This window comes from Numida meleagris, chromosome 8 (genome assembly GCF_002078875.1).
Source record: "Numida meleagris isolate 19003 breed g44 Domestic line chromosome 8, NumMel1.0, whole genome shotgun sequence".
Classification (NCBI taxonomy): domain Eukaryota; kingdom Metazoa; phylum Chordata; class Aves; order Galliformes; family Numididae; genus Numida; species Numida meleagris.
Window position 1 is genome coordinate 12,995,090 of NC_034416.1, and position 13,945 is coordinate 13,009,034.

The 13,945-nt window shown below is 38.9% G+C and overlaps 1 protein-coding gene across 6 annotated transcripts in view; it reads right to left on the bottom strand.

Annotated features, from left to right (window-relative positions):
• ATRX (ATRX, chromatin remodeler) overlaps positions 1-13,945 on the bottom strand; it is a 79,139-nt gene that overhangs the window by 63,606 nt on the left and 1,588 nt on the right. For 4 of the 6 annotated variants that reach the window (XM_021405663.1, XM_021405659.1, XM_021405661.1 and 1 more), the window contains exons 2-5: positions 6,491-6,603; positions 2,897-2,952; positions 2,113-2,165; positions 361-485 (exon numbers count right to left, since the gene is read on the bottom strand). In XM_021405663.1, coding sequence (XP_021261338.1) covers positions 361-485; positions 2,113-2,165; positions 2,897-2,952; positions 6,491-6,603 — 347 coding nt within the window. Of the gene's footprint in view, positions 1-360; positions 486-2,112; positions 2,166-2,896; positions 2,953-6,490; positions 6,604-7,244; positions 7,388-13,807; positions 13,831-13,945 lie in introns of those variants that run through there. The other 2 variants (XM_021405660.1, XM_021405662.1) reach the window with 2 other exon arrangements.

The window sequence follows — 13,945 nt, forward strand, 5'->3', positions numbered from 1 at the left end:
ATTTGCAAATTACAGAGTTTGAGACTTCTAAGAATAGAAGTATTTTCTCTGTTACTTGTTGGTTTTACACAAATGTACACAATAAGCATTTGAAACTAAGCCAGCAGCACATCCTGGTATATGACATCTTTAAGTACGATGGGTTCAAACTTAAAAGTGTTGGGAAACAGGATTTCCTCTTACAAGTGTTTGCAAGGGGAGAGAGGGGGACACGCATGAACGTTTATATATGTTTATATGTAAAGACAACAGGATCTAGGAGAGGTATTTTACTAATACATGTGCATTCTAGTTAATTACTTATGCTGCATCATCTTTTCTATTTGTTGAATTAAGAAACAAAAAAAGGACATAAACTACCTTTAGGCAAGCTTTTCATATCAACATCATTTTCTGAGTTTTCATTTGAATTATCTTCATTTACAGTCTCATCTAAGATTTGTTCATCATCTGATCCAACATACTTTGTTACAACTGTAGGTTTCCTGCACAGACAGAAAAAAATCCATACTGTGACAAATATTACATACTGTGATACAGGTAAGCCTGGCACTTTGCAAGCAGAACACCATGCCAATTGGGGGAACCTGTGTTTTAATCCATTTAAAACAAAGTGGAACGCTCTATCGTAAGTAAGTTGCACAGCGATTTTCCTGTTAGGACATGGAACTCTACCCTCCTGTGCAAATTAAGAAGCTGGATGAATAATTTTTGTTTCACATGCCTGCTATGTGGTTTGGGCTTTTTTTTTTGTCAGATCAAGGTTTGATGTGTTTTTAAAAAGGTATGCAGGAAGTCACACTGTTATTAAGAAAAAAGCCAGACTAAAACCCAATTGGATGTATGCTCAGAAATCTTACGCAACATTCCAATTTTAACAGGCAGACCGAAGAGAACACACAGATATTAGCAAACGACAGCTCAGCCAAAAAGACACTTGCAAGGAAATACAGGAAGTGCAGAAAGAAATTAAAAAGCTGACTGTTTCTTATGAATACTGGTAGCAAAAATCTCACAAAAAAATAATTCATAACTGAACCCCTTAACATGAATGAATACACTATGTCATGGCAGGAAAAAAAATATAAATCTGTAGAGCATAATTTTCAGTGGTCTGAAGGTAATATATAAACTACTCAAATCAATGCAGGATGCTGTTTTTCTCAGTATCAGACACAGTGTAATAAGTGCATGAGTGACAATACCTTTAATGATAGACAGGAAGTAAAAACACAAGGCTACTGAAATGCTCTAAATAGGAAAGGCTGCCAGGAGACGGAATTCAGAAGGGAAAAAGTAAAGCCAAACACAAAACCAAACTTGCAAATATAGAATGAAGCCAAACAGACAACAGAGATGAAGAGTTTCATTTAATTCCAACAGACACGGTACAGTAAACAAACCCAGAAAAATATGACGCTGAAAAGAGACATAGAATGCTTAGTGAAGAACAATAAGAAGGAAGCTGTTCGAACTGGGCACTTAGAAGAGCTCACCTATTTACACAGTATACTTGGATAATAAATAAAACAAATTTTAAAAAAGCATGAAGGACATAACCTGAATGAGCAGGAATTTTACTAGAACAAGCTTGCTGCTTTTTAGGTCACATATAATTTTTCTTCTGTAGTTTTAAATTGGTAAACAGTTAACTCCAGACTTTTTTTTTTTTTTTTTTTTTACTCAAAGGGAAAAAAGAGATTAAGCAGAGATACAGTTTCTGCACAGGACAACATCTTGGTTCTCCACCAACAATACGGTACATTAAACTTTTTTCTGCATGCCCCAACTTACGTTACCAAAAGAATCCCGTGTTGAAAGAGCAAAAGTAAAAATAATAATTGTTTAAGCATCTCTGTCCTGAATAGTCATAAAATGTAGGATAATCCTGCTGTATTGCTGTAAATAAAAACCAAGCTTTATGATCTTAACCTCTGATCACGAAAAAACATTTGTGTTTTAAATGTGGTGTAATGTCTTTGTCTACTAGAACTCTGCCAACTTAGTGGGCCTCAAACGGTGTATACGACCAGCATCTGGCATGGCACAGAGACTTTTCCATACTTTCAGACGATAAAAAGTAATTTTTTTCTTTTTGTTTTCCACACCAACCTTTTTGAACGTGACGATCCTAAGAATGTGACTCTCTCTGAAGAACTACCACTCTAAAAACAAGAAAAAAAATGTCACCACATTTGCGATCAAGTCCCCTGTCAACAAAACTAGCTTCTTATCACATTAACTTGAGCACCACCAATGCATCTCAGAAGTCACCAACTCTTACAAATAAATTAAAAAAAGCTTTAACAAGAAGTGGCACAATTTCAGCTGTTAAGCCAGTTCAGTTCAACTAAATCCATGAGTATCACGTAAGTAGGAAGACTCCACAGAGTCCTAATCCTTTTAAAAACTGACTTTTAAATACACATTACCAAACTCTACACTTCAATACAAGTTACTGGGATTCCTCGCAGCGCTTTATTTAAGAAGAAAAACTCACTTCAGAATATGCTCAGTCTGAATAAAATAACACTTCGTGTTTCTTAGCAAAAATGCAACTGCATACTTGAAGTAAGCAGAACCTAACTCCCGTGTGTCAAGAGACATTTTACACAGGAATTATTGCACATCAGAGCAACAAGTAAACTTGAGTATTTCAATAATTTCAAGAAGGAGATGAGGTTTGCACACCCATATCACAGTATCATTCCAAATTTTAATTTTATTTTTAAATGTATATTTTACAGCTGAAGTTTCTATTCAGCAGAAGGGACATTCACTGCAGATGGTTCTGACAATATTCTTGAAGCACTTACTGTAAACAGCAATGTTTCCCACATATTAGCCATTCTGGACTAGTCACACAACTAAAATTCAAAAGCATTTTTATTCCTACCTCTTCTCTGTTGTTCTCCATTGAGGTTGGACTTCTTTCAGGTTCTCTACTTTTACCTATGGAAAGAAAGGGAAAGAATGCACTGAAACTGAAGAAATATTAGCAGTTCTTCACATTCTATCTCATAACATTTTTTATGCTTCATCAGCATGAATAAAGATGATTGTGATTTTCACAGACCAACTTTTGTACAACAACAAAATAAAACTGACCTAATTGCTTAAATTTTACAGAAATCATTTTGGAATTACTTTCAGTTTTGTACAATAGGCTGAAAAAGAGCCTATCATTAGATGAATTTCAAGACATGAGAACACAACTGTATGCACAGAGAAAATAGTGCTTTCTTTTAACCTGTAAGAAGTTATTTAAGGATTTCTCTTACACATTTTAACACTAAAAACACAATGTGAAATCTGGGATTATGGAGCTACACACAAAAACCAGTATATGATAGAGAATTCCCATTTCTTGGTCCTAGCAGCCACGGAATATAAAACCTAAAGACAGGTATCTTCTGATTATCTGCTCCATCCACCAGTCCAGGTGATGGAAGGGAATGTCTTTAAGTTCAGTGATTTAATGATATTTGCATGAAGTTGCTCAAAAGGTAAAGAAATAGCCGTATTTTAACAGATGTACTATTGACAAACATGCAAGTGAAGTGACAGTATAATTACAGAATAAATATCATTATCATTTGTGATTATAACATGAGACTGCCAGCATTGTAACTTACTATTTCCTGACACTCTACGCTTGAGGAAAAAGCTACACAATTTTACGTTTTAAAAAAATTAAGTTACTAGAAAATTTCATGTTGGGTTTTTGACTTAAAACTGAACTGTGTGGGTAAATTTTAGCAAAAATTATCCAGCCATTTCTGCATGCAAAGCTTTTGCCCCCCTTAAAAAAGGGAAATTTCCTCTCTGGAATATTATAGGCATTCCACCATACCATGGAGAGAACCTGAAATCTGGCAGAAGAGTTCCATTTCCTTTGAGGGTGGGACCCTGTCATCCACCTTCTACTTGAGCCTCATTTTTGATCAACTACTACATCTATGGAAAATACCACAGTTCGTACATGCTCGGTATGGATTGATTTGATTCTGGTAGATTAAGCCTCCGCAGGTTCTGCCTTCAGACTGCACATGCGCTATTCCCAAAAGCAACAGAATGAATATGCTCCTCCACCTCACAGCTCCTAGGCGTGACTGGACTGGACATGCACCATCCCCACAGAACGACCAAGCATGCTGCATCCCCTCACAGCTCCCACTGCTGACTAAAACTGCACATGCTCCATCCACTCCAGGGCTATGAGAGCACAGGATTTCCCTTGTGGCTGGCTGCTCCTGAGCACAGGCTGGTCACCTGACACAAGAGCAGGAAGTCAGTCTCTCCTACACTCTCAAAGATCCTCCTGCTGGCACCCACACAGTGCAGGGGAGAGAGGCAGCCAATAAGACTGCAGAGAGGATAAAGAAACATCATAAGGCTGTAAAATCAGGTACTCAAAAATTAAGAAAAGCCAGAATTAAGGTTATCAGTGCAAGTTCACTTTACTCATCACTTCTACCACAGAAGCATCCACAGGACCAAACACTCAACAAGCACCTGTCACATAATTCAGTTGATCTTTGTGCGCGTCATGGACATGTCCCAGATCCTTTGAGCCACGCAATCATCTTCATCAACATCTCTCCCCTTACAACACCTAATAATTAATATATCCTCCAAATTCTGGAAAAAAATGGGATCCATTAATACGTAAACCTCATTTGGCTCCAATCATGTCCATCATTTATACACTGAAAGAGCAGTCTGTGGAGAAAAAATAAAACTAGAATAGGGTAGTTCCCAGAAATATTATCACGATGCACAAAAAGCTAGGAAGTAAGTTTGCACAGTTAATTCTGGCATTTCCTAATATTTAAGTGTTTAATTCCTGACTTGTCAACTTTTTTTTTTTCCCAACAATACGTTTTTTAAAAATAAAATATCTAAAGCAATAATGAAGCATGTCTTCTATTAATTAGTCAGTATAGAATCACAGAATCATAGAGTGGCTTGGGTTGGAAGGGACCCCAAGGCTCATCAAGTTCCAACCCCACGGCCACAGGCAGTGCCGCCAACCTCCAGATCTGGTACCAGACCAGGCTGCCCAGGGCCCCATCCAACCCGGCCTTGAACACCTCCAGGGACAGAGCACCCACAACCTGTCTGGGCAGCCTGTTCCAGCACCTCACCGCTCTCTCTGTGAAGATCTTCTCCTTGACATCCAATCTAAACTTCTCCTCCTTGAGCTTAAAACCATTCCCCTCTGTCCTGTCAGTATCTGCCCAAGTAAAAAGTTGATTCCCCTCCTTGTTATAATCCCCTTTTGAATACTGGAAGGCTGCAATGAGGTTTCCTCACAGCCTTCTCTTCTCCAGCCTGAACAAACGCAGATCCCACTGCCTGTCTTTGTAGGGGAGGTGCTCCAGACCTCTGAGCATCTTTGTGGCCCTCCTCTGGACCCTCTCCAACAGCTCCAAAACTTCTGTGTACCTCTATTTCAAAGTAAATTTGTATTTTGAGACAAGCAGCCAAATTCTACTTTATAACTACACAGGATAAAGAATTTCAAAAAAAGTATGCTACGTAGCAAAGTCTCACTTTAAATGCATGCATCTACAGCAGTTCGATCTCTTGTTCTATTTAAAAAATTATTTGTGTGATACTTTCTCCTATGTTAACAGTTCAGTCAGATCCTGATACAAGGCAGACAGGACCACACGGCAGTATATTTGCAAGATAAACATCAAAAGAAAAACTGCACACCAGCAAACACACAGGTTTATTACTCAGGACAACAGTTTGAAAATAAACTCCATGCCACAGCCAGCACACTCCCATTCTCCTGTACTCTATCATTTCAGCACAATTTTTAGCTCACGAAACAGCAGAGCCTGGAAAGTTCTGTACCTGTACCCAGTCCCAGCTAAATTTGGAAACAAACTGAATATGGTACTGCTAAGAAAAAATTCTGCTTCTTATGAATGCAATCAAAACATTTAAAATTTGTTACTTATTTTTAACTTGTAAGTAAAAATTTCTAATGCCATATTTGATCTAGTCCAGCACGTTTTTTCAGTTATTTTGTTTCTGAATGTTTCCAGATTAAATACAGACATCTTACACAGATAATTATGGAAGCACAATCTCGATGCCTTCTGCCCCAACTGCAAGGATCACAAAAGCTTTACTTCAGCAGAAGAAACAAGATACTGCCCTTACGCATTCAGGAAAAGTGAACAAGGAACTCCCACCACAGGCAAATGCATGCATGTTTGCTGTCTCATGTTTCAAGAGAAGGTAAATTACCACCAGAATTAGCTTTGTTCACACTTAAAAACATAATTTTAACTGAAAGAAATACTGCGTCAAAGGCTATATATATATTTATCAAAATATAACCACTTAATTAAATCACATCGGGATTTTGCATAATTGCCCCAGTGAAGTGTGATACAGTGAAATCACAACACGAAGTTATATGACTTCAGAATCATATATACATTTAAACTTAAAACATAAGACATCATTTTACCTATGCTTTTGGTTTTAGATGATGTTGGAGAAGAGTTTATGTCCTCAGATTCCTCTGATGAGTGAGCCAAGAAGTCATGGAGTTTCTGCACCAATGTATTCAACTTGCTTTCACTGTCAAAATAAAGTAAAACCTGAAGTTACTACAGGTTGCATGCTAATTTAGCAAGCCTCAAAGAAGCGATCCTGAATTTCAATTAACACACATCTATAGGGGAAAGTAACTTATGACATGAACACTTGATATTACAAAGCAAATAAAAATCATACGATTTTATTAAACCTTATGTTAAAAACAAACAAAACACAACAAAAAATAGCCTGACACACACACACAAAAGCACTAAAGACTCTTGTTAACAGAGACAATAAACACTGTAAGCTGGTCTTCAGCTAGATGAACGTGTCAGATCTACACGCTTACTCAAAGCCTGTATTAAATCAACTACATATGTGTATTCATACCATGCATTCTGTATTTACTTTGTCAAATACAACCAAGCGCAATCAGATCATTCCATGACCTCTTTGTACCAGTACTTATAAGTAGGTAATAAAGAGTTTTACTCTGGGAATTGTCACCAGGCAGTTTTAGACACCAAGAATCATTAGCCTTGTATCCACACTCATTACAGCAAAAAGACAACAATTTTGCCCTGTGCTGTTGTTATAGAGGCATACTTTCTCACAATTCATATACATTCTATTCCCTTGCATTTTACGTTACTTATTTCACACTCATTTTTTCCACCTACGGCTTCCACAATTTCCTGAGACGAGTGCCTTTTCCTAGCTGCAGGCACCCTGAGCGAGACCAAGCGCAGTCATGCCCTCAGAGCCCGTTATCACGAGCTGCCACTCTCAGCTGTTTGGTGCTGCCTCCCTCCCGGACGCTATCAACTCCCAAAAATCTGCCAGCTGATAGGTCTGAGTCATCATACCTTATCTGCTATTAGATATGGTTTCTCAAACTGCTGAGCTACATTTTCCTCTTTGTAAGTTAACCCAGTTAAAGGATACAGATGTCTTTTTCACTTTTTTTTTTCCATCTGCGCATTATTTTCAAAACTGTCTTTTGATAGCAATAGGAAATCATGTTTTCTTGCCCTGTTCTGCAGTTTGTAGTATCTTCTGAGTATTTATCAGAAGCTCAATCCCCTTGCCATTCCCATCTCCACTGTTTTCTGAACAGGATAATAAATACTAATTTCCAACTTTCAATTTAACTACTGTTTATAAATAACTTGCTTCAGTGATAACATTTTAGAAAATACAATGAGAACAACAGACCAGTTATAATGTCCTTGCATCATTTCCAGAACAAAAACGCTCATGCTGACACAGCAAAAGAATCTACAAACTAATACTGAAATGCCTCCTCAGCTTGCTTTTCCTCTGGATTATTCAGCATTTTGTAGCATCAGTCTGTACTAAGGAATAACAGATTAAGTTTAACCAAGGGTTACTACACCTCAACCCAAAGGACTGTGATTTACAGCAATGCTTTGCCTGCTTTTGTACAAAACCTTCTACAGCAAAATCCCTGTTCTTTCTAACATGCTGTCACAAACCAACACAATAAATAGATCACAACATTTAAAATGTGCATTAAAAAAATACACAGGAGTCTAAAACTGAAAAACATCTTAGAAGTAATACGCAAAGCACTCTCCCTCTGCCATGATGGACCGTCCCTATGTTATTTCCCAGCCATTTCAGGACTTGTACATACTAAGCAAACAGCTTCACCATCAGCCTGAACTATTTCAACACATAGCCTAATTAGAACAAGAATGAAAGAAGAGATGTCCTACTATTATTGGTCTGGCCATGAACTTGATTTGTGACCTTGAGAAACTATCATGAGAGAATACAACTTTTCACCTAAACTCAGAGCAAGTTCTGTAACCTTAACCAGTAATAGCCAGGGATACTGTTCATCCCAGTAAAGACTGAGATAAACAAAGTCTGTATTTTGTTAAATGCTAGGACAAATGAACACAGTATGGCAGAACGAGAAGGAGGGGGTACAGGGGATAGATGGAAGTGTGGTATCCTCACCTAGCTAGACACAACACACTTAATTCAGTCTGGCTGTTAATTGCTGTCCCCCCTGTGCATAACCCATTAACTGCGTTAGCTAATGATCACTCTGTGCATAATGAGTCAAATCAACTCAGACAAAACGCTAAAGAACAGTTTCCATTTGGATCCAACCCGCTACACGTTCCCAGGATCACTGTGTCCCGTGGCACGTAAGGTGCCAAAAATTCACGGCCAGGGCATAGGGAAGAGCAGGGCTGCTCATTCCAGCAGCAAACCCAGGTCACGTCAGATTACACTGTGAAACTGCACTGGAAGAAACTTGTTACTGCCTTCTATTTCTATTTACTCTCCCCTCAGACACCTTGAAAATGTAGGCAGAGAATGCTCCATCTATTGTCAAAACCTGGAAGAATGTTCTAGAACTACTTTTTTTAAACAAATGAATGTCTCATTCTTCTACACACAGGATCTCACCACCTTTCAAAGTCAGTCCCTGCCATCCAGCTTACAAACAGCTCTGGAAGTCAGCGATGCAGGAGCACTTTCCAGCTTTTTTATCTAACTCGTCCCATTTGTTTACAAATGAGTGTTTTGCTGCCTTAAACTCAGAATTTGTCTAAAATCTTTATGTTTACACTTTAAAAATAGTTTAAGGGCACAAGTTTTTAAACCATCTTTACAGTTGCTTCATGTTAAATTATTTTTCACCTTGGCATTTCGAAAGAAATACTGCAGAATAACAACTATTAAGCAGACAAAACTAAACAATCCTTAAAAAAAATCAAAGCCAGATGTTCTTTTAAACCACCAGACCATAGACTAACAGCTTCTATTCCAAACAGTACCCCTACGTGAATAACAACATAACAACCCACAGCAGAAGTCTGACTATTTTAACTAAAACAATGGCAAGAGGAAAATAGAGAAAAAGAGTATGTCTTCATGAGAACACAAGATTTGATGCTGATGACCCACTACCCACACTACATACGTTTCCGTAACTCAGAGTTACAGCCTGGGCCCGCAGACTGCTCAGGCATTAAGAGCTGGAGCACAGCAGCACTGCTGCAGCGCGTCCTTCAGCTCAGCTCTACCCAGAAGAAATCTGTTTGGGCACTCCAAGGCCCCCCGTATTATCAAACAGATTCTTCAGAAATGAACTTCTTACTTTAAATGCTAATATAGGTGCATCCAAAGCCCTGACAGAGAATGTGATTTTTGGAAGCCTTCCTATTCCTAATGCATCGCTAACAGGAACATCTTTAAAAATAACTGTTTTATTGTAAATAAAGCCAAAGCTGATGTCATTCAATTAAACGTACAGTTCCGAAACAGCTAGAAGGTATCCTTCCCTCCCCCCGGCATGTAATTTGCTTTCACACTGCTTAAGTCTTGATATAATCAGGTCAGTATTCTGTCACCTGCAAACCTTCACAGACATTTTTCATACGGAGAAGTGTTAGTCTAAGCCTGATACAAAGATCTGAGTCAAATGGGCAGAGCCCACATAGACGTCTGGTATAAAAAGCATCCGTATTGCGGATGAACACACATGAACGAAATGGCTCAAGACTTGTCAGAGAGAGCAAAGGATGATAAAATCTAGAAAAGAATGTGTTCCCTGATCAGAAGTCTACCTCTGTCAGAGAAAAAACATAACCAGAAAATAAAAGCAGACTGTCATTATACCAATGCCACACTCACAGTTCTCTCCTTCCTCCTCCACTTCAGTATAAATCATTGTTTCAACCTATGCATAGAAACCAATCCAGATTACAAGTTGCCACTTCTTCCGCTGAATCTAGATCTTTTCTCTAATCTAACTCACTGCTTCTTTGTACAAATCTTTCTACAAGCACAGGTGACAGTGGGTATTAACCACAGTCTCAGCTGGGGAGGTTTCAGGAGTAGCAATACTGAACATGCAACAGCAAAACTAGAGTTGGTCAGGTAAGTGACACTAAGAACCAGGGAAGCACTGAGGCTGGAAGGGAGATCCCTCCCAGCTCTGGAGATCCCCTGGTGAGACCCCCAGCACAAGCAGGGTCAGCTACAGCAGCTGCCAGAAACGCGGCCAGCGAGGCCCGAGCACCTCCACCGAGCACCTCCACCGAGCACCTCCACCGAGCACCTCCACCGCTGGAGCCAGCACAGCCTCTGCACAGCGGGCGCCAGTGCTCGGCCATTCCCACAGGAAAGCAGCATTCCTGTGCTCAGAGGGCACTGTATCACACTGAACTCATTAAATCAGACACAGCCAAAGCACCTGAGTACTGAAGCTCCGACTGAAAAGAGGTAGACCTCTAGCACTTTGCTGAACTTGCAGACACTATGGCTAAGGCTTCATTAACACAGATTCACTCTTTTGATGTTGGTTAGAATTGACCTTGGTCCACAGGGCTCAATCAAGCAATACCTAATAGAGTTCAAGACACCTGGTGATAAGAATGAAGTAACTTTGGAGTGTAACTACAGCACAAGAGGTTCAGACAAGTAAACAGAATTAGTTCCCTCCAGACACACAAGGGGAATGGTTCGAAATCACTAAGAGACCCTTTATTACATTCAAGGAAGATTACACGATTTCTTTTTCTTGAGATGGCATCCAACCAACTGTAACAGGATTTGGCTGAGAGTTACCGTGCCTCACTGCAAAGTGAAAGGTTTTTTTTGTTTGGTTGGCTTTTTTTTTTTTTTTTACAACTTCATTTTTAGCTGGCTTGAATGCTATATGGAAGTCTGTAATTTCAATGGTAAAATAGCCTGAATGCTTAAAAACACCAACTGAAGTCAACCATCTGAAAACATAAATATAGTATTTGCACCTTTCTGAGACAAAAATCACGGCACATTGAGTACTTAAATTAATTCAGGAAAGGTGGCTGAAACTGGCATATACATAACCTACAGGACAAAGTACTGTTACACAAAGTGAAGCTCCACACAACGGCATTTTGTCTCTAATTCTAGAACTATCTTCTGTTTCATTTGTCTTCCATTTTCTGAGTTTGTAAAAGATTCTCAATGAGACATCATTCATCACAAACTCTAAGAATTAAAGTGCTCCTTACCAGATACTACCAGTCAGGCTTGTTATCCAGTTTTAAGAGTCACAGACTTCCTGAAACATAGTTCTTTTCTTTTCAAAAAAAAAACAAAAAAAAAACACAAAAACAAACAAACAAAAAAAAACCAGCCCCAAAAAACCAGTCATCTCAGTTTGCCCCCACTAACAACACTGAATTTATTGCCAGAATTTTTGTTTCTGCTTTACCTGACAGATGTATCTGCCCAATACAGCTTCCAGCATTGGATGTATGGAGGAAGAAAATTCTACAGCTGTGCAGCTTGCAGATAAATAAACTGCCTTTCCTGAACAGCACTGACACTGACTCTGGGCAACAACCTATGAAATCAAGTTGTTGTAGTTTTTTTTCATGGTTACACTCCTTTTCTTAAAAAATAATAATAATAAAAATTCACATCAATCAATCCTTCATTTGTCTTGCATGAAAACCGTTTGTGGCTAGACATTACAAGAAGTTCTGGCAGGTTAGTACTGTCCTTTATTAAATTAGAGAACTTTACCTACTTACTATCCTTTCAAGTCAATATTAAGTCTCCCATTATACTCGTCAGTGAATTTTGACACTTTTGCCTTTTCCCTCCTGACCCGCCACCATTACTTGCAGCACTGCCCTACCCGTGAACCAACTCATATTTCCAAATCACCTGCAGGCACAAACTCCAGTGATACGGAATGTGATTTCACGAGGGTCAGCAGTATCCCTAGGCTTCCCTGTTTATAAAAGGCCTATCAAGTGATCCCATCTATAAACATCATTTGTCACAGGCATTTGTTCTCATGGTGAACACAGCATGTTAGTATTATTTTCCGTTCTGGTATTTTCTTTTGGTGAGTTATACACAAGTAAAAAGCATCGACATTTACTCCCTTCATTACAGACGTTGCAAGTGCACACGGAATCTTCATCTATAAGGAAAATGGGAATTTCAAGTTTCAGTAACATTAGAGCCATTCCTTTCATATTCATTCACTCCATATTATCTCACAGGGGAAGAAGGCAACTTCACTTAAGCCCTACAGAGACCATAACAGACAGTACTGTCCAGAAACAGAAGCAACACGGTCACTGCTGTAAGACTCTCTGGGAGGAGTTTCACTTCTGTGTGAACACACTGGCTCAAGGGCACATCTGGCACAGGAGGTGACAGCCAGCCTAAACTTCTGACGGCTTCCTCAAGAAGAGCAAAGAATCTGCTTACGCCCACTTCACATGACTGTGTGAAGGACTGCTAACTTACACTGCACCTTCAGACAGTAAGGACAATTACTATTGACTTATTTCCTGGTAGATTATTACAGCATTAAATAACATGCCTCATACAATCCTGAAATATAACTCACTCAGAACAAAGAAATTCAAGTGACTCAAAAACACAGAACCCATACTGCACATTGGGAAGACTGAAGCATAAAAAGTTAACCCGAAGATTCAACATTTGTTTTCTTTTCCTATTGTGCATATTCACTTCAATGTACGAAATGACTGGCAGGAACAGATTGGGTCATTACAAAGACTCCTCCATTTTGAAAAGAGAAATAAAGCAAGTTTTACATGAAACTTTTGTCCAAAAATCTCAAAAATTGAAGAAGCAGGGAGACAGTGCAGGACAACAGGAAGGCAGCAGCTGGCGGGCCAGCAAGGCTTGCTGGAAATGACAGCAAGGAATACTGCGTGTGTGTGAGCAAAGAAATGTGCCTGCACGTGTGCAAACAAGTGGAGGGAGAGCACCCTTGCCTCTGTACCAACACGTTAATACATCAAGAATACATTTGTAGCGCTTCTTTCTTCCCTCTCATTCTCTCCAACACTAGCAGAACTTGAACTGAGAGAAAATAAGAAAAAAGCTCTAGCAATCTACATGTTCATCAGCTCATAACCCTGAAACCACAGCACCCAACAACACAATTCCTATACATTAAAAAAAACAACTCCTCAAGATGAGCTCTGTATGGAACAAGGATCATCAAAAACACTTGCACTGATTGAGAACTGAGTTAATGAACAGAATAAAAGTTCTGATCACCAAAAAACACCATGTCCAGCTACCTAAAAGTTGTTTGTCATAGGGCTCACTTACAACATAGACATCCAACCCAGAAATTACATACAACTTCAAATCTACCTTGTACAGACTTTTTCATCTTCAAGTTTACAAATGAAACTCTAGAAATAATCCAATTTACCTTTCCATCAGCAGGTAAAGGTATGAGCTTCCGTATCATCTTAATTCCACTGAAGTGTAAGCTAAAGCAGGCTTTTTGCATTAATTCTTGTGCTGTGGCAACATAAGAATATTTAAGCAAGATCTTTCTGCTATACAG